Consider the following 21,202-nt stretch of genomic DNA (forward strand, 5'->3'; position numbering starts at 1 on the left):
AAGCGTTTGTTGGCTAGCGGAAAATGAGAAGAAAAATTACATGGAAATCTGAACGATGAAGGCATTTTCTGAGTTTCAACGTGGAAAAAGTGTACTGGAATAATGAGTTAAATTCCATTTGTTTGAACCCGTTCAACAAATGGACCCATCACCATCATTTATTTTTGAAATTAATTTGAAACGAATGTATTCAACGTTCGGCCTCAAACGGGGGCAAGGGGTAACATTCGCAGCAGGTCAATTTGAAATAATGGTAATTATTCAATGCATTATCAACCGTGCGTTGTGATAATTATAAGCAATGGAACAGGTGCGCCTCGGTTGCCGTTCCATGTTGTGCCAGGTTTCGGATCGTCATCGGAACCAATCGCCCATGCAGCACAGCACCTAGCACAACTTAGCACAAGATTCTTTTTCGAATCATTCGGACGCAGGCCGTCATACAAGCCGCACGCAGTTTCGGTGCTCGCGTACGTGGTCGTCACCAGCAGCACCACCAAAGTGGTCAAGTGTTCCCTTCTCGCTCTTTCCTCCTATCCGCTTACCTTGCTTGTGCGGGAGTGGAAGCGGCTCCACACGTCACCCGCCCTCTCGTAGGCTTTCGTTCGTGTGCAGATGGTGGTCTAGTCCCCTGTGTGCCGTATCTATGCTAAGAGAATCGACGTGATTTACCTGGTGCAGCATCTGTGCGTTCAAAACCGTGTAGTGTGCTTGTCCCGCGGTGAAAGGTGATGAAATTGGTGGACGACCACGACCCGTGGTCACGAATGTGAGAGGCGGCCGCGTCACGGCACCGATTTCGAAACGGGCGAAGCTAGCCGTCGGTTGAGACATATTAAACAAATAACGTACACTCGCGCGCGCGCCTGCTCGCGCCCATCATCGAAAGATTTATATTTATCTTTGCACTGCCCGCCCGCCTCCGGCAGTCCGAGGAAGCGGGGGGAAGGAAACCCCGTGACGAATATAGGCGGCCCAAGTGAACCAAGCACCATCCGGTGATCGCGTCCATACTGGCGCAAAATAAGCGTGACTCAACGCAGGTGAATCCAACTCGTGCTTCCGCCTGGTTTGACTAAACCTCCTGTGGTCACCTACCGTGGATTTCGATCATCACAATCCGGCATAAGCAAAACCATCACCGCTGCTGTATACGCGATCAACTTACGCTTGTCACTTCTTCGACAATAACTGGGTAAGTTGGGTTCTCCGTTGCTGGGGTGCCTCCCTGTGCCTCTAAATCTGCCCTGCCTTATCATACCCTCATCCGATCGGGGTTCGTTCAGCAATCAACGCTTTCGTGGATTTTTTCCATGCGACAAGTACCGTTCCGATTAATCATAGCCGCCTACAGCCACCGTATCGTGCTACTTTGTCCGCCTGTCCAAACAGTTGGTGTAGGGTCGGGCATACACGAGCGGCTGCACATTCGTCCGTGTGTGCGTGATTGTACGGGCCGTGGTGGTGAAGATCGTTTCCTTAGCATTTTCTTTTCACTTCTCCACCGGTACGAAGGGTTTCCCTTTTAGGATCGATCGACGCCTGGCCGTAAAAGGACAGCATCTTCATGGTCGCCCGCGTTTGTTTTTCCATCCGCCAGCAGATTATTTCCGATGCTGCATCAGCAAAACCAGCGGCTGTGGAATGCATAATACGCAAACTGGCCGCAGGTTGCATCCGCTGTTGGTGCACTGGTGAAGAAATATGAGCCCAAAACAACAGCAATAGGAAAAGTCAAACATTCTAAAATGTCTGCAGTAAACGGAGATTTCCTTCTCCTCCTATCTCGGTTTGATCACAAAGTAAGACGAACAACCGAAAAAAAACGCAAACCATAAAACCCGACACCCAACCGTTCGAACGACCCAAAACATTGGCCAACAAATCAATGCTGCACGCAGAGTGTGTGCGCCCGCCGTAAGCCAAAACCTTTTTGTTGCCTTTCTTCTGCAAATGCAAATAACCGTCGTTAAAGACGGTTGTGGAGTGTTTCCTTCTTATGGCCGCAGCATATCCCTGCATTAGGATTCGTTCCGTGTGTGCCTGCTTCCCTTTGGTTTCCCGGATTTTTTCCGTTTTGCGGCGCCCGGTGGCTGCTGCTCCAGTGACTGCACACAGCATCATCCTGCGGACGGATGGGAACGATTGAGTTATCGTTATTTATGACCCCGGGACGAGGAAAACAACAACCGAAGATAACGTCGTAAAACGACGCTCGCCAGCGGTAATGGTGGGTCGAAAGATGGAACGATGGAGCGTAAGGAAACGACGATAGACGCCCTCGAACATCCTTGAAGGGTTGTTTTCCCTTTCCTTCGCTTTCAGTTTGCAGCAGTTTGGAGGCAATGGACCCGTACCCCCGAAAGGTCAGCGTGCAAAATGGGAAACCCCCGAGAGGGGAGAAGCGATTCGCAATAGAAAATAGAATTTCAGCGGTAAACGATTGCAAAAAGAAACTCGTCATCTGCTGCTTCGAAGCGCCAGATGTTTTTCAGGGTCATGCCTTCTTCTCGTCGATACTGATCTACACCCGGACTTAGTTTTGGTGTGCTCGGGCGTGTCACAAAACCCTCTATTGCTTGTGGGCTTACATTTGCCAATTGCAAGAGCAATTCACTGTCTGTCAATGCGATTTTTGCGCACGCGTCCCGAAGGATTTATCGTTTGTTCGAACGCCCGCGGCTTCAGCTCACGATCGCGATCGACGCGCAATTCACACACACACACACACAACGACAAACCCAAAGACACAGTAATTGCGCTCAATCGTGTGCACACAACACACATACATTTCTATAAACTGAGCAGTAGCAAATGGTTGAATAAACCATGCTTAAGCACGTTAAAAAGTGTCCGATTCTTTCCTCCGGCAGCGTCGAAGGGCGTGAGTGAAGTGGCATTCCCTACGCGGCGTAATTTTGGATGGCGGCGTAAGAGTGGAACAAGGGAAGAGACGAAACATCGTCGTCTCGAGCGACGCCGCGCTGAAGAAAGGCGAGCATAAGAAGAGAAAAACAACATTAGGCTACCGAAAATACAACATACACACATCGTATCTGCATACGCCACAAGCACAGACACACACACACAGTCGTAGGTCGGAGGAGCTAGTAGTGGATATGTGTAGTCGTCGTCATCTATCTAGTAGTGTGTTTCTTAAAACCCACAATATGACGACAACGACGACGACGACGACGACGATCGACCGGACGGATGTTCAATGGGTGACGGCAGGCTGTCCGTTTGCATATGAAATAAGCTCGAAAATATGTTGTGGCGCCTACGCACCGATTGCTTCCCACATGCGTTCCGCCCTGCCCTTCCCGGCGCGTTTCTACAATTTCAACGCACAGTTCTGCCATGCGTATACGATCGTTTAATAATAGAATGTAAACCATTGGGAAATCGACTGCAGGTCGGGGAGTGGATGCGGTGAAACAATCTTCCAATCGGTTCGGAAAGGAATGTAAAAATTCTACCAACCAACGGAAGCCGGAGTTTTGTGAGAGACCGGTGTCCGGAAATGGATCGAAAAAAACAATAGCTCGTAGCAAGTGTGTACAGATTAATGGGAGCAGTTGCTGCTTCGGAGCCAAAACGTTACGCATTATGGAAAGTGCAGGCCGGAAGTAGCAGTTCGTCGCAGGGTGCCTTGCCTTAAAGCAACACCACTAGCAACCGTATGGGGCGACCCACTCGGGATGCTGACCTCTCCCACACTTACAAACACAGGCATTCGCACCATCTCAAGTCGCTTCGCCCACCAAACGAACGATCCAAACCCCGAAAGGTACCCACGTTTCGCCCACGCGAAAATGCGCGAAGAAAATCTGCTCCACATTTCGTCCGTGGGTGGAGGACGCCGGGCTAAGCGCGTTCGTCGCACGTTACCTTGCTCCATTCGAAGTTTCGAACAACTTATCTACTACGTAACCGGTGCACTCTCCAGCTGCACCCGAACGAGTAGATGTAGAGGGTGGGGAGCGGTTTACAAACATCCTTCAGAAGGAGGGGCGGGTGGGCAGTGATAGTTTTTCTTGAACAGAACAATTGCCCACGGTTTTGCCGACGGGAACAGAACAACATCCGCCGTCTCGCGGCTTCGTTCTTGTGGAGGTGTTTTTATGCTGATCTGCGTACTTTGGCTGAGGGTTGACCCTAGGTTCCACTGTCTGGCAGGCACATTTTCTATGAAGTAATCGCTTTTTCCACGAGCAAAAGAGACCAGGCAAGTGCGTTGCGACGCACAAAAACAGTCCCTAGGTCGGATCAGCGCTGGATGCAACGGTAATGGCAAATTCCAGGAAAACATCATACAAGAAGAGTAGCAAAGAAATGAGACCGGCTACTTCTGCTTCTGCGAATTAATAGAGAATGATGCGTAAACTGCATCGCTCGCATTTCAAACTTGCATCAACCTCCTCTCCGTATTTGTTGAATAAAGGAACATGGGTTTCGTCGTTAGTTTTGTGTTCCAGCTTCCAGATTCGCTGGCACTTAACTCAATTGCCTTCGATTGCCTCACGCACCCGGGATCGAGAAGGCCCGATACCAGATGTGCAGACATCCCAGGGTCGGTCCCATTTCGGTTGGTTCCTCTGCCAAGCTATTGTCTGAGATTAGCTGCGCTTCAGTTAGGCATTTTCGGTGCGTGCCGAAACCATCGATTTGAAGCGATCCCATCCAGAACACAGAGCCATTAAGTGCTCACAGATTGCTAGTGTTCTGGTGCTGGAAGAAGACAGCAATCTTTCACTGCAATGTCATAAAGTCTGTAATTTCATTGGATTTTTTCCGTCTGCCGAAGCACGTTAACTGTCAGCACTGTTTGTGGATCTGTCACTGTCAGCTTTAGGACGAATCTTGGAAATAACTTTTAAACAGATTAAAAAAAACAGACTTCATTTGTTTAACAGAGTCTATTTGTTTTCATAATATTTTCTACTAAGAACAAGAAATCACAATATTTGTTTCATCAAATTTGTTTTGACAACAAGTGGCGTTGATTACTATTGTGTTTCCGGGAAAGTTGAAGTAATTATTTCAAGAAGATAGACTTCCCTATAATTGCAATTGATAGACAATTTCTTTCCACTGAAAGTTACGTGTTCCAGCAACATAAAATACCTCGCAGCTTCCCTTGAAGGTCTCGTTGCCTACCGGAAAAATCAAGTTTTCCCTGCTTCACGCGGCTGTGTGAGTCACATCTGATCTTGTCCCGCGTCTTAACGCTGATGCGTGTATGTGTGTCGACGAGTGCACCGGCGTTATTCTCTACAATGCACTGCAAAACACCATCTCTCTTTAGTGTTGCCAAAAACCGCACTGGCCTGTGCACCGCCGAACATAGGTGACAAGGGGTAGCTGGCGGGTGTGTGCAGGCAATACTTGCGTGTCTAATTTTATCTGCTGGCGAACGCCACGTCAAATGAGTCACAACACCAAACGAGTTGACTAATGCGTCCGCTTAGTTTTTCTCGAAAATCGAATGCAATCGACTGCAGGGAATTTTCGGGGTAAACAGTGCATCGTCTCCGTCTGCAGCAGCCACTTCAGAAATTGCCAACAAGAAGTTTCTGATGACTGCTTTCCTTTCCTACCATTCCCCTGCACTTCTGGGGGTGGATCAGGGGTGGGTTGTGCAATGGGGCGAGGAGTTCCTTTATTGAACCATAAAAAAACGCCCTATTGCACCCACAGCCTTGACCTCATTTGTTGCCATCGCAAACCTTTCCAGTTTCTCCTGCACACACTGTTCGATGTCCTTCAATCCACAGACTGTCACAGTTTTAAAAAGGCAGCCGCACAGGGGAAGATAAAGAAAACAACAAGACCGGCAATCATTTACGATATCTCTTGTGCTACGTAGCATTCATCTTGTAGGAGAAAGTGGGGCCAGAAGCACCAACATGTTTTGAACCGAATTATGCAATCTAGAAAAAGGATGTACATTAGAATTAAACAGATAAAACAGGGTTAACCAAATTGAGTGTTGAAATGAGATATTACTATCAAACAGACATGCATCAAGTACACCAATATGTTTCTTGACGCATATACAAGAGCGTTCAATCATTTACTCTTGTATTCCTTTTGTGGAGTACTTACCAAATGCTTTATTTTTGACATTCCATACAAAATTAAATGATGAAAAATTCATTACTAAACGAATCTTCATTTAAAGATGGAAACAAACTCAATTGAAATTTTTGATCCGGTGAAATGGGGGTTGGGGATTATAAATATACCAACACCATCAAATACACTATCACCCCAATAAATAGCTCCAGTTTGGGCCATTTTACTCCACAATTTTTAACGAATTTTCCTGAAAAAAAAAGAGTCGGAATATTGCTTTCATATACTATGGTAATAGAAAAGATGTTGGAAATTTCGATTGGCCTGACAGAAATGATTGTTTTTAGGATAAGGGGTGGTGCATATTGCCTCGCCGTACCTTACATCAGCAGTTCGTTTGGGAGAAAGTAGATATTTTTGTTGTGGAGTTTTTTGTTCCATTTCTATCAAAATAACGTTTATCTACCGCGCGGAATTTCCCAGTCGTTTGTTGTTGTTGTTGTTTTTGTTGTTGTTGTCGTCTTAAACAACCTCTGCTTCAACGTTGTTTCGTCAAGGCTGTAATTTTGCATTGCCACTTTCGCCAGTGCATCCATCCGCTTTAATCTTTTACGACCCGACCTGGTTTCCCCGCGAGAAGGAGAGAAGGGGATTTGGAAATGGTTGGACTCGTCACCGTGTAGTGCGAGTGTTGGCGCTTACGTCATCGCTCGGTACACAGCGTCGTCATCGGTCCGTTCGAAGAAGCACGTCGTCTTCCGTTAGCGGCTGCCGTCGATGACGCGGCTCCGATTGCGGGACTGTGTCGGATTCCACAACTCGTTATTGCTCGCCGATGCTGCGGCCGGCGTCCCTTGTTCCACATACCGTGTTGCCTCGGGACGGCCATGAATCAGCGTTTGACAGGATAAGAGTGCTTCACAAAACAAGCCTTCATCCCTGGCGGGAGCAGATGAGTCACTGTGAATGTTGCTCCAGTATTACATTGCTCGAACTGTGTGGCTTCGGTAATGTGATAATTGTTGCAGAATACGACGGCAATTACTCAGTCGTAATAGGGTAATGACAAGGGTTAACCTTCTGACACCGGTCCGAAACAATTCGGTAGCCATGGCACGGGTTGCTCCCGGGGATATCCATCTCCTAATGACAGTAATAAAGTGAAACACTGCGATCGAACAACTGGAGATAGCCTTAGGGCCGTTTGGGAAAAAAGAGTTAACGCGTCCTCGACGGCTACTGTCGCCGAGCGAGGGAAGCGTTCGTGGAACCCTTTTCGAGTTTAACGACCTCTTCCTTTTGCCGACCCTGCTCGGCCCGCTTGGCTGCATTCGTTTAACGATCCTACCCGGATGAATTCATAAATAATGATTTTCGCTGCAGTTAATTGTTTCCAAGAGATAAACTATGACTGCCACTCGGTCAACGATGCTCGAATTTACAGCGTTGTTTTTTAAAATCAATCTTCGTCCTGTATAGGAAGGATTGAAAGAAGATGAAATATTTATTGCGTTGTTAACCAGCGGGACGCCGTTTCGCCTTTGCGGTCCCATATCCTAGCACCACCACAATGGAAGATCGTAAACAGACGATCATTCATGACATGGACGTAGGAGAGAGCGACATTAACACTAGAGCTTCATTTTGACTGATCTGATGCACGACCTTTATATATTGATTGAAATGTCCATTTCAATGAAGTCGAAAGTGAAGATTTCTTTTTGTATTGCCAAGTTGCAACCAGTTTGACTGAGTCAATAATGCGAGTGTTAACAAAATTAAGAACTAAATTAAACTTGAAATTTATTATCCGTTGGTAAAAATTCTGCAGTGAATAATGAACGCTCACGACGTGATTATACCAATTCGAAAAAATTGCTTTTTAAGTCACGCTCGCGAGAAAAACTCGAGTAATATTGTTAGTCGTTTTAAACATTAGTATTAGATATCGAGCTATGAATTTTACATAAACGCTTACATAATGTGGCTTTACATCAAAAACATTTAACAATCCAAATCCTGGTAGTTCTAGGGTTAAAGAGTGCGATAGTTGAAAATGTTAACTGACGCTTCTGGAGCTGCTGTTCTAGTTGAAAACCGATCGTTACTTTGTTTACCTACCTTTTTAGTGTTGTTTGCGAGTTACGCCGTTGACATCTCATCTTCATTTGTCTTGTTATCGCAAGCATCGTTAGGTTGATGAAGAAATTTGCTGATTTGCAAAACGTATTGTCACACGGTTAAAAGTGCATCGTGTTTCGCTCCATTTAAGGTACGAGAGAATGTAGGTCTGCATGAACTTAAAAGGGAACACCATTTTCGAGACGGAGTACCGTGGTTTTCGCTACCGTTCTCCGTCCTCCAAAAGGGAGCGGCTGCCAGGTCCCATCTCCCATCCCCCCAGACCATGTTCAAGCTATCACGGGGTGAATTTTCCCACTGGGGACCATTGCTGTGTGTGTGTGTGTGTCATCAGCGCACCCAGAATTGCGATAAAGAACCAACCGGGGTGTGACCTGGCGGTGACCAAACCGGGTATGGAGTCAGATGTTCTCGCTTTCGCTTTTCTAAATTTCACTGTTTTTACTTTTGTGTTCCCAATGGAGAGGCAGAAACCTCGCACACCCAGGGATATGGGTGTTGTTGGGTGTGTCCAAATGTGACTCAATATTAGTAGCGGCCCTTGACCCCGCGAAGTACGTAACCCCTGGATATGGGGTGGGGCAAAGTGGGCTGCAGGAACTAAATATATTTGTTTTCGACATGAACGACATCTGTCAGATCGTGGCGTTCGTTAATTTGTAGTTTAAGGCAACCTTCTGCAATCCCGTTGCGTGTGTTGTTGTGCGCTCCTATATCGACGGTGGCGACGTTTATCAAAGCGAATTATCATTCCCTCCGTTGCCGGTTGGGAGCATTATCTGCCGTAATGGGTTGGTATGGGTGTGGCACCGTCGGTGGCCCGGGAGTGGTTTATTTATGATTGTTATCAGCAAACCCGGCTCTCATGTTCATTCCGTTTTGCCTGTTCACAGTTCGCTCCGTTGGGTCCGGAATTCAGCATCGAGGAGAATCAACGCGCGCAGCCCCGATCAATCTAGTCAAAAACGAAACGATTGCGCCGATCGTAACGCCCCTATCAACCGGAGCCGACCGACCACCGACCGCTTCCGTCCAATCAACCGCTCAATCGATACGAAAGTTAGTTCGAGTTAGTCCTCGCACCATGATTGGCAGCAGCACGGCGCTGGCCACGATGGTGATGCTGGTCGCGCTGGCGCTCCTAGCGCTGACCGTCGACAGCAGCGCAGGGCAGGTGGCGTCTTACCAGCTGACAACCTGCCCGGGCAAAACGACCTGCAGCCAGTGCATCCAGACGACCAACTGCCGCTGGTGCAAGAAGCCCAACTTCACACAACCGCGGTGCCACGGCCAGATCGAGAAGTACTGCCCGGAGGAGTACACCGTCGATCCGAGCAACGAGTTCCGGCTGCTGCTGGGCCGCGAGCTGACCAAAGCGACCAAGCGCGTTGGCGCGCTGGACGGGCAGAGCGAGCGGGAATCGTACTACTCGTCGAGCCATTACCAGTCCTCGTCGTCGTCGCACTCGTTCCAGCAGTCGTCGTCGTCCTCGTCGTACGAGTCGGAGTCAGCCGCCGGTAGCATTGTGCAGATTTCGCCGCAGAGCGTCAGCCTCAAGCTACGTTTGAGTGAGTATGCAAACGGCAAACAGCAACAACCAATTTTCAACTAACCGCTCTGCAACTAACGTTGCTAAATGCTCTCCGCAGATGAAGTATACCGGCTCAACGTCAACTATGCCCAGGCGGAAGACTATCCGGTCGATCTGTACTATCTGATGGACCTGTCAAAGTCAATGGAGGACGACAAAACGATCCTGTCAACGCTCGGTGCACATCTCGCCTCGGAGATGCGAAAGATTACCAACAACTTCAAGCTCGGCTTTGGCTCGTTCGTCGACAAGGTGCTGATGCCCTACGTTTCGACCGTTCCGAAGAAGTAAGTACTGCCCGTCCGACGATTCGGATCAACTGTGCAACCACTGGCGTCGTCCGGAAGCCAAAAGCATACGGAACACACACGGTGCAAACGCCGGTGCTAGTCTGTGGCTCTTCCGATTCCATATGTACTCGGAATCGGTTGTTTTTGTTCCGCCGTTTTGTTTCTGCTGTCCGCTGCCGTTTTTTGGTGTTACGTTACATTACGATTTCAGCCGCAGGCGAGCATTGGAAGTGAACATCTTTTTTGCATCAGCAGCAGCCACCTCCCACAGGCAACATTCAGCTTCCAGGTGTCATCAAGCTACGTCAGAGGCCGAAAAACAGCACCATTCGCATGCATTCCTCTGACCACGTTCTCTTCATCTCTCTTTCTCTCTGTTTTTCCTACGACTCTTTTGACACACTCGAATGCGTGCGCGCGCTCGCTCGCTTGAACAACACACAGGCTGGAACATCCATGCGAAGGATGCAATGCCCCGTACGGGTATCTTCACCATATGTCGCTTAGTTCGGATTCCAACCTCTTCACCGTAAGTGAGATCAAAACACAGCAGAACATTATTCCCACCCCTCGATCATGTTCTTATTTCAAGATAGTTTTTGGTTTGCCTTCAATGTGTAGTTCAATGTTGTTGTCTAAGTTCGAGTAAAAAGGGAAACGATTTAAACAAGAGCATCCTTACAGCAAACACACACATGCGTGCGCGTAGTGCGATTTAGCCAATGGTCATACACACCTTCGCGAATTATCTCTAGCAACACGTTCACTGAATGTGCACAAATAGCACATTGTTGTGGTGCAGACACCTGACAGTCAATGTAACCTACTCCGGATGAAATGTAACCAATCGATGCTTTCTCTCTAGCTCACGCTTGTCTCAATTATCCCCCACGTAAATTGGTTAGATTCCTCAGATTGAGAATGTTCCTTAAAGAATGGATATCATGATGATGTATTATTAGTTTCGTTATCAGTTTTTTCTACCCTCGTCATACATTTTGATTTCCATCGATCGTCAAAAGTCGTCATTATCCTTCCCAGCCGATGATCATACATAACTGCTTGATGCGGCCGTCACTCACAAGTCCAATCCTTTTGCAAACGAAAAAAGGAATGTTTATGGGGAGAGGAAAGCCATTCAGTCTAATGGCGCACCTAATGGCGTCAGAATGAAAGGCCGGAAACGACGAGCAATATCCTGTTAATCCGGAAAATAACCTGACAGCTGACAAATAGCAGCAACACAAGGTTGATTGGGCTCGTCGCAAAACGGCTACCGTTTACGCTTTTCTTGGACCCCCCCACCCCCTCCTGTTCGCTAGAGGTGTTTTCTTTTCACATCGTTTGACCGACTACTCATCCCTCCCCCGATCGATTATCGGGTCAGGATCTTTATCGTATCATCGCATTCGGTTTCGATTTCACTTCTCCACACCGCGTCCTTCGGTGGAAGCGGCGGTGACGTTTACTATATTCGTTCTATTTCATGCTTGCTTTTTTTCTGATTGTAGTAAAAGTCGCAGAAACATGTAAATGTGGTGACAAGTCGCAGAAACATGTAAAAGTTGTGTGTTGCTATACAATTTGACGTTTGCCTATTTTTTTTTAAATGTTTCTACATCGGCATTAAAACCAAAAATCCTATGCCACAGTGTGTTACATATCCTGTGTGTGTGTGCCTTTTTCACGCCATTATCGCTGACTGTGTGTATTGTTTGTTAGTTAGTTTGTTTGTTTGTTTAACCCTTTTTGCTCATCTGTAGTATTCTTTAGTTGCTTTACAATGTGTGTGTGTTTTGTATTGTATTTTTCTATGGGTTCATAATTCTTGTCCTTGGGATATAGAAGAGTAGCGTTGTATGGTGTTAAACAGTCTTATAGAAGACTGCGTGTGTGTGTGTGCGTACGTGTGTTGTTTTTTGTTGTGTATTGCATTACTTCCAACGGCTCCGTTGTTCTGATTTTCCAGGACATTATAACCATTTCGATCAAATTCGCGTGTTACGTTTTCTAAGTGATTTTAATTTGATAAATGGCTATTTTTTCCCATCCATGATCTCATGCTACCATTTCCGCTCCCGGTCATTTCCGCACTGAAGTAAGGCGCATATAACCGGGGACGAAACTGTAACACCGGAGCAACCATAAATGGATCAGCAGATACAGCGGAAGCCTTACATCCATCACTCCCATATCAATTTACGAGCAAAAGTTCACACGTTTTAAACGTTTAAGCATATTTTTTGTGGGTAGAATTGGTATTAGCTGTATGTAGTAGCTGTAGAAGTGTATATTTATGTCGTTTATGTCGTTTATGTCGTGTGGGCGTGGAGGCGCCCCGTCGTATTCAATGTTTTATCGTGGGTGCGTACACCCTGCAGCCATCTGGGGTAATCATTAGCATCATTGCCACATGCTTTGGGTTTGTACTCATCGGCGGATCATCGTTCGTACCAGGGAAGAACAGTTTTCTCAACTTTCCACTCTCTCCCTCTCTCTCTCTCTCCCTTTTGGTTGGTTAAATTTGGCTTTCCAGTCTGAAACGTGTGTGCTGCAAGTGGCGATTACGTGGCTGCACTTAGCAGACGCTGCACGAGCGCGCTTATCACGTTGTTTTCACTCCATCAGTTCCGCCTGGTTGTGGCAGCGACCGCAACAGCAGCGACAGTCCTCCAGCAGTACGTGCGGGATCAGCTCGAGTCGCGTCAGAACTTATCTGCCACTGCTGTGGCGGCCTATCAGCCTGGCGGTATCTCAGGGTTAATTAGCTTACGGGTTTGCTCTTTGCCGTTGTTCACCTCGGAGACATCGCGAGCTGTCTATCTCTGGCTCTAGTGCAGCCGGTCGGTTTGCGTGATCGCCCGACAACGCAGCAACAACATCAGCCCCGATCCTCCCGCTGCTGAGCGTGTCCTATTTCCACCCACTTCTTGATTGCGTACCTGACGGTTTACACCTTTAATTTACAGCAAAATGTAACCGGTTTCCGCTCGTGTTCCGCCCGAAACCCACGCACCGCACCGGACGGCCGGTGATACGTCCGGTTTGGCGTATTTTATTTCCAGCTTTGTGCGTGCTCTTCTCATTACGTCCCCCGTTTCTTCTCACGTTTCTTCTCTTCCCAGTTTACGCGAGCCGTGCCCCAGTTGCGTCGCGCCATACGGCTACCATAACCTAATGCCACTGAGCACCGATGCCAATCTTTTCTCCGTAAGTGTAACCTGGCGCCCCTCCCGACGCCTCCGACGAGACCTTGAGGGCTTCGGGGGCCGGGGGGCGGGAAAGCGAAAGCTAAAACTACAAAACACCATCACCAAAAAACAAAAAAAAACAAAAAAATAAAACACAACCACTCGATCCTTCTCACAGCCTTCCTGCGCTCCATCCGTCTTCCGTCCTGCATTTCACAACCACACACAATACGTAGAGGCCGCGCATTAGTAGAATGCTATAACCCCGCGTCCACACGGCATCGTAGCGTAGCGATTTTGGCACTCCGTCGTAGTGTCAACTATTTTTTATGGCCGTGGCTAAGGCCTCTCGACCAGCATTTACACTACGACGGAGTGTCAAAATCGCTACGCTACGATGCCATGTGGACGCGGGGTAAAACAAAACAGAGTTCTGTTTATTGGCGATTGCAGAGGGGATACGGCCTGCAAACTCTGCTTCTAGAGAAACAATAATAGGCACAACTACCCTATAATTCTTGCTATACAAGATTCCCTCACCAAACCATAACCATTCTTGATCCAGTTTGTTAGTTTGCATCCATCTTGATTTGTTACGAACACACACACTGAACACACTGAAAACGCAATAAAATTGGATCGCAGTTCGGTATGGTTTAAAGGCTTCCTTCCTGTGTGTAACAACGACACGGATGCTATTCCTTAACCCTTTGCTCCTCTCGAGCTTCATTCGGTCAGAATAATATACAAACAATACTTTGCACTGCCGACTCCTAGCAACACTACGATTTGTTTTCCTGGCAGCCATTAGAGAGCAGGAAAATAGTCATCCATGCTGCGACACTCCATGGTCATCACAGTATCATCCACCACTCTCCTGCAACCATCCTTCTCCCCCCCTTTCCTCGTGATATACCTCTTCAGAATTCGTTGCTGATTTGAAGGTTTATCCCCGTTTGCGTTGGTGCTTGGTGTGTGCGTGTGAAGTGTGAGTTGTTCGGTTACCCGATTTGTGATTTGTTCCTACCGTGCTAGCGTTTTTTTTTTCCCGTGGCAATGTACAAACTGTCCCCCGGTGGTGTGTGTCCCCCCCTCTTCCCCTTGGGTGGTAGAAGAATGCGGTCCCCAAACACGGAAGCTTCTCGCTGTATCACGGGAAGCGGAACATGCTTCTCTAATGCTCACTCCCCTCCCCCCTCCGTCCCTTAGCTGTTAAAAGACAAAGCTGAGATGTTCGTTTCTCGTTCCTGGTTTTGGGGTTGCGTTTGTTTTTGCAATAGAGTAGAATTTCACGCTAAACGTGTCGGTTGCCTTTCCGGCGAAGCTTCTGCCAAAAGCCATTCGGAAGCCCTTCTCCCGTGCAAACACATCGATCGTGTGCGGACACGTTTCACTCAAGTTTAACTAATGGTTTTTGGTTTTTAAAAATTGTTTTTACCTAATCGATTTGGTTGGTTTAAAACCATTCGCCTTCACGCTTCCGATCGCAGATGCCGTTGACAGGCGAAAGGGGGGTTGATTATGTGCTTTCCCCGGCTGTGTGTCGTCTTGTCCTGTTTCCCATTCCAACTCCACTAAGGGTTGAGTTACACTCTGCGCCGTTTTAATTACCATCCATCTTCGATGTACGGATGCTAAACATAGCACCTTCATTCAACCATTTAGTGAGTACGGCATCGATGGAATGCATCTCCACCAACAACTTCGCATGAACGCATGAATAAATTTTCATTTTGTTCGATGGCAGTTTCGCCAGCATGAGGATTTCAATAGTTTATTCGTTTGTTTATGTTGCATCCATACTTGTTCTGTGTCTTGTTCTGTTCGCTCGTTTGGCAACCCTCATGTTTGTTTCCCTGATGTGTACAGCGTTTTTCGTCGACCTCTAAAGGCTTGGTCAAAACTCTCAACGCATGCTTGCTTGCGTGGTGTGCAGTGTTCTTTGCCGTCATGTTGGCAGTTGTTGTCTCCACTAACAATAATTTATTAATTGTACCGCTTTGATTGCTAATTTATGTTGAATTTTCAATTTGTTTGCGCTTTGGTATGAGGTACAGAGGTTTCTAACACTGCTGCTTTAAGGAAACTGGGTGTTGGGTTTAACGAAAAGCAAGGTTTAGAATGTTAACAGCACAACTGGTAGAGTATGTTTGTCGCACGCGACAGATTGCATGAACCGTAGAGCACTTCAGTTAACACGCTAGACACTTACGCACACTGTTACTACACGGGGTGGCTAGTAGAGCAAGCAGCAGTCAGCACTGCTGGGGGCGCCCAGTACGAGCGAGCCGGATTAACGTTTACCCTCCTATCGTTTCAACAGCAAGAGGTCCAGCGGGCGAACGTGTCCGGCAACCTGGACGCCCCGGAAGGTGGCTTCGACGCGATCATGCAGGCGATTGTGTGCCGCGAGCAGATCGGCTGGCGCGAGAAGGCCCGCCGCCTGCTGCTGTTCTCGACCGACGCCGGCTTCCACTACGCTGGCGACGGCAAGCTCGGCGGCGTCATCACGCCGAACGATGGCGACTGCCACCTCGACCACAACGGACGCTACACGCACTCGACGACGCAGGACTACCCGAGCATCTCGCAGATCAACCTGAAGGTGAAGCAGAACGCAATCAACGTGATCTTCGCCGTGACGCAGGAGGAGCTGTCGGTGTACGAGAAGCTGTCCCGCCTGGTGGAGGGCTCGTCCGCCGCCAAGCTGTCCAACGATTCGTCCAACATAGTGGATCTGGTGCGCGACCAGTACGATGTAAGTGCTCACACGGCCAGAGGCGGATTAAGCATTCTAGGGGCCCCAAGCAGCTAAAAGTTGGAGGACCCAAAAACATGCAATACTTTCATCAAACAATTCTATATCCAAAAATTTATAAAATTTCAATTTAGATTAAACCACATATTTTTAATGAGCAATCGAATTTAAATTAAAGTACAATGTTCCTTAGTGGTGTGGTATTCGATTGTAACAACGCCATTGCCAAAAAGCCTGGTTTGCAAAGCCTCAATTGATGCAAAAACATCAATAACTTTTCCACGAGTATCATTTTGTATGAACCAATTAGACAAGTAATTTATTTTAGTTTTTTTAATGAATTGGTTTTTGTGATTTAAAATTGACATTTTTTAAATGTTTAAAATAGAAAAAAACACGAATAATGTTAATCAAAGTTACTAAATTTGGAAATGTGCAGCACATTACTTTTGCCAATCCATGTCCATTATTCATAAGCTATTGTGAGATTTTTTCTCTTTTTTAATCAAACTTTTACACTGATCTCTTTAATTTACGCCTGTGCATCAATCTAATATTTTAACCTAAAAAAAAACGGCACCTGTTTTGCATCAATACACAATTCAGATAAGCTGGATCATTCCGACATTTTCATATTCTTGATTTACTTTCATTCAAAAGTAAATTCATAACCTCATCACGCATTTGATAAACAAGCAACTTTGTTGTAAAAGAATAAAAATAATTCCAATATTACAATTTAAAAAAAACAATTGGGTAAAACGATGGGGCCCCTCGAAAGCTCGGGGCCCAAGCAACTGCTTAGTTTGCTTACCCTATGATCCGTATCTGCACACGACGATGAGGTAGAACAGTCAAGCGCACATTTTAAATGTTTGATGAATTTCTCGACGGTTTTGATTCAAAAACACGAAACCATGGCGCTACGGTAGTATGCAAAAAGGCTTGTTACTAGACATGTATGCAATCAAGTACGTCACTTGACACAATTTACCTTTCCGACAATCGACCAACAGAAATAGTCTGCGCAAAGTCATACGAAATGAGTGCATTTGTGGGATTGGTTAGTCGATTGTCTGAAAGGTATTATTTGGAACGATATTTGGAAAAGCTCAATGTCTCAAAAACGGGTAGATTTGGGCAGCAGAATTTATGTTTACATATGTATTATTATGGAGTTACCTTATGAGACTTTTTTTCTGTATTCCTTTCCAAAGAAAACCATGTTTAATCAAAATGCTTGTAGCTATTTGAACGAGAATCTTGTACTGACATGTTTAATGTACATCTTTTCAGCATCGCTTGAAATCAAAGACATATTTTAATCCGTTTTAAATTGTCTAAACCACACCTAGTACATAATGCGTAATAATATGCATATTGCATAGCAAATATAAAATGTAAATATTGAGCAATGCTGCGAATTGATACGAAGGCTTTTTTATTAGCTAACTTTCCAGTGCTTAGTTAAAGTTTTAATTTGGTTGTACTTTTGCTGTTTCTTTGGCAGAAAATCTCTTCGTCGGTGGAGATGAAGGACAATCGGACGGACAACGTGATCGACGTGAAGTACTACTCCCGGTGTCGCAACACCAGCAGCCAGCTGCAGCAGACGAACCGCTGCGAAGGGCTGAAGGTCGGCGACGTGGTGACGTTCGAGGCGCACATTACGCTGCTCCAATGCCCGAGCGATCCGCGCGACTGGCACCAGGTGCTGCAGATCTACCCGGTCGGCATCAACGAGAGCCTGACGGTCAACATCGAGATGCTGTGCAGCTGCGACTGCGAGCAGCCGGCCGACCCGGAGTACCGCGAGAAGGCTAGCGAGTGCAGCAACGCCGGCACGTACAAGTGCGGTATCTGCGAGTGCGACGGCAACTATCACGGTCAGCACTGCGAGTGCTCGGCCACGGACAGCCTGCTCGAGCCGGGCATGGTGGACGCGTGCCGGATGTCCAACTCGTCCGACGAGTGCAGCGGCCGGGGCCAGTGTGTGTGCGGGGTGTGCGTGTGCGAGCGGCGCCCCAATCCGGACGAGGTGATCGAGGGCAGGTACTGCGAGTGCGACAACTTCTCGTGCGATCGCCCGGGCGGGCTGCTCTGCTCCGGCCCGGACCATGGCCGGTGCGTGTGCGGACAGTGCGAGTGCCGGGACGGCTGGACTGGCCCCGCCTGCGACTGCCGTGCGAGCAACGAGACGTGCATGCCGCCGGATGGCGGCGAACTGTGCTCGGGCCACGGCGAGTGCGAGTGTGGCACCTGCCGCTGCTCGGTGGACGCGGACGGGCGCTACACGGGGCGCTACTGTGAGAAGTGCCCGACGTGCTCGGGCCGGTGCAACGAGTTCAAGCACTGCGTCCAGTGCCAGCAGTACCAGACGGGCCCGCTCGCCAACGCCGACGACTGCGCCACCAACTGCACCCTGTTCGTGCCGGTGCCCGTCGAGAAGGTGGTCATCGACGAGCAGCGCAACGACAACAAGTGCACGTTCTACGACGAGGACGACTGCCGGTTCGAGTTCTCCTACAACGACAGCGACCAGGATAAGGTGGTGGTTATGGCGCAGGAGCAGCGCGAGTGCCCGCCCAAGGTGTTTATGCTCGGCATTGCCCTCGCGGTCATCGCCGCCGTCGTCCTCATCGGCATGGCAGTGCTGCTGCTCTGGAAGGTTCTCACCTCCATCCACGATCGCCGAGAGTTTGCACGCTTCGAGAAGGAGCGCATGATGGCCAAGTGGGACACGGTAAGACGCTCATCTCAAGTAACAACTTCCAAACAACTTTTGTCAAAGTTTTGGCAAATTGGATGAGGGTTTTACACTGAGCAATGACAGTTGCCACCTCTTATAGGAAGCTATAAAACCGAGCATTAAGTTTAGATTTTTGTCAAATTGAGTTTGTGAATATACTCTCAGGCTCGTCTTAAACCCTTCGCTTAACTCTGTATCAAAGCCCCAAAGATTTAACTATGTCTTGTCAGGGAATCAAGAACGTTATTGCTATGTCATTTGGTTTTGTTTTGCGTCATGTGTCATAAATGGAGGAAAATCAAATGTTAAAAATACTGTAAATGGTATTTCAAACCAAACTAAACGTTCCTCGAACATTGGCCATGAAAGTCAATATTAAACAAAATGTTTGAAGGATTCGATTCGAGCTTGATTGTTTTGGCAGTTCATTCAATGTTATTAGAGTAACCTAATGCTACCACAAGGTTTTCAGGCCATTACCTTTGGTTACGTATACTCCATGTTTAAACTATTTATACTAAGTAGACCATTTGAGCAGTAACAAAAAGTGCTAAAGGTTGAAAGGTGTGTTAACCATATTTGTTTAACCTCAACAAAACTGGAAGCGTGTTACTACGACAGCTTAAGGCAAAGGAATCCTTTTTTATTTATATAATAATTTATGTTTGTATCAAGCGTCAGCTATAGTTATATTTCGATCATGTGTTCTATGCTTTATATACGGACTTGCCTAGGTTTTAATTGCGTTCTGTACAAAGGTTAAAGTTAACACGGTTTTATAAAGGTTTTATCACAGCATGCAATTATTTTTCTGCTAAGATGAGATAGTATTAACAACATTGTTCGAATTTAAAACGTACGCACCATCATCATCATCATCAGCATATTAATGGTTTCTTCTTTTCTTTGTTGTTTCATTTTAGGGAGAAAATCCTATCTACAAGCAGGCAACGACCACCTTCAAAAATCCAACGTACGCTGGAAAGTGAGCGCACACTTGGGAAATTCCATCTACTTAACGATCGCCCTCCAAGCACATTTCTTTTAAATCATCGACCATGCCCCCTTCCTTGGCAGTGGCCCATCAAGCATCGCAACTAGCAGACTGATCTGCGACTTATAAAATCGTATTTACTTTCCCTGTGTGTGTGCTATGGCTTCTAGCCTTCCATCGAGATGTGGATGAAGTCATCCGTCCGATTTCGAGAATAAGAAAAGGAAACACATTCGTACTATACCGGGGCTTACCGGAGAAGAGCACATGAAGCTTAATGCGATAGTGAATAGACTTTAGGGCCAGCGGTATAACAAAAGTATCTCCCTTGCCTTCGTGTGGCTATTTCTGGTTTTTTCAAGCTCTGTGTAGTAATACTAGACTACTACTCATCATCTATTAAGCTGCTCTGATTGTTTATTTTTCATGTGCTGATTTCACTTAACAATTCATTCATCAAACGACACCTATTTGTCGAAATCAGTTGCTCTGAAACGCATCGTCATCTGCAAACAAAACTCAACAGCGTTGAACACAACGTGACCGAAACCGTTTGACGATTGATGATTACATTCAGAACACCCACCAACTGCGACGGATCGGTGTGTTAGGGATTGCCATGTCGTATGAAGAGCAGCACAAATTTCGGCGAGTGGCCGTTTGGTTGGTCGCGTAATTTGGCTGCTTCTAACGCGATACTAGTCTTTTATTTTCAACTCATATTGTGTCTTCCACAACCCTACCCTGTGTGTGAGTGTTTGTGAGTGGGTGCGCACACTTGAAGGATAAGCATGACGAGTAAATGCCATACTCCGTAATTCAGCATACGTATGTGAAGAATATATCATACAGCGACAAGGGAAAGAGAGGAAGATAAAAATTGTGTCAAATTGAACGAATTGAGTTAAGCTCACAAAAACGCGAAAATTTTAAAGATATTAACCTATGTGAGAAACGAAGGGAAGCGAACGAATGTGTAGTGTAATGCACCAGTAGAAAAAGAACTGGTATATGAGGGTTTAGATGTTAATAGAGGTATACTAACGAATAAAACCCCTTGTTTGCAGTTAGCTAATATCGTGACGATCGAATGTGGAAGCAATCTTTCTAATACAATACTGTTTAAAATGTTTAACCTAGACACTGTTTTTATTAATAACTCGCGAAGTGACACTCCGTTACTTAAGTTTTCGTCACTGCCAACTGTAGTGATACGGTGAGGATGAAAATTACAAACGTAATTGATGTGCAAATGAAACTAGAACACTTTCGGTTTTCACTTTCTTTGATGTCGTATTCAGCTGACTAATAAAAATCGTATTTTTAACGTATACGTTATCGAAAAATCCTGCAACAATCTCGTTTGAATTGAACCGAGAATAGAATTTAGCCAAAATGAATGCCTTTTG

General features: G+C 46.7%; 1 protein-coding gene across 2 annotated transcripts; it reads left to right on the forward strand.

The window, feature by feature from the left end:
• Window positions 1-441: 441 nt before the first annotated feature.
• LOC131268654 (integrin beta-PS) lies at window positions 442-20,966 on the forward strand. Of its 2 annotated transcripts, none has more exons than XM_058270891.1 (7): window positions 442-1,195; window positions 9,114-9,788; window positions 9,870-10,098; window positions 10,546-10,630; window positions 15,616-16,050; window positions 17,561-18,793; window positions 19,723-20,966. In XM_058270891.1, exons 2-7 carry the CDS (start codon window positions 9,305-9,307, stop codon window positions 19,786-19,788), a joined length of 2,532 nt encoding a protein of 843 aa, XP_058126874.1. In that variant the 5' UTR covers window positions 442-1,195; window positions 9,114-9,304; the 3' UTR covers window positions 19,789-20,966. The 2 variants fall into 2 exon arrangements, with proteins under 2 accessions (XP_058126874.1, XP_058126875.1); XM_058270892.1 differs by lacking the exon at window positions 10,546-10,630 and adding an exon at window positions 13,227-13,311.
• The last annotated feature ends 236 nt before the right edge of the window (window positions 20,967-21,202 follow it).

The sequence above is a fragment of the Anopheles coustani genome, chromosome X (assembly GCF_943734705.1).
Source record: "Anopheles coustani chromosome X, idAnoCousDA_361_x.2, whole genome shotgun sequence".
In the NCBI taxonomy this organism is placed as follows: Eukaryota; Metazoa; Arthropoda; class Insecta; order Diptera; family Culicidae; genus Anopheles; species Anopheles coustani.

Bases quoted from the DNA above. Each gene is read 5' to 3' on its own strand.
- LOC131268654 (XM_058270891.1), top strand. From the start codon at position 9,305: ATGATTGGCAGCAGCACGGCGCTGGCCACGATGGTGATGCTGGTCGCG. The intron at 10,099-10,545 runs GTAAGTACTGCC...AACAACACACAG, and splicing joins GTTTCGACCGTTCCGAAGAA to GCTGGAACATCCATGCGAAG. The intron at 18,794-19,722 runs GTAAGACGCTCA...GTTTCATTTTAG, and splicing joins TGATGGCCAAGTGGGACACG to GGAGAAAATCCTATCTACAA.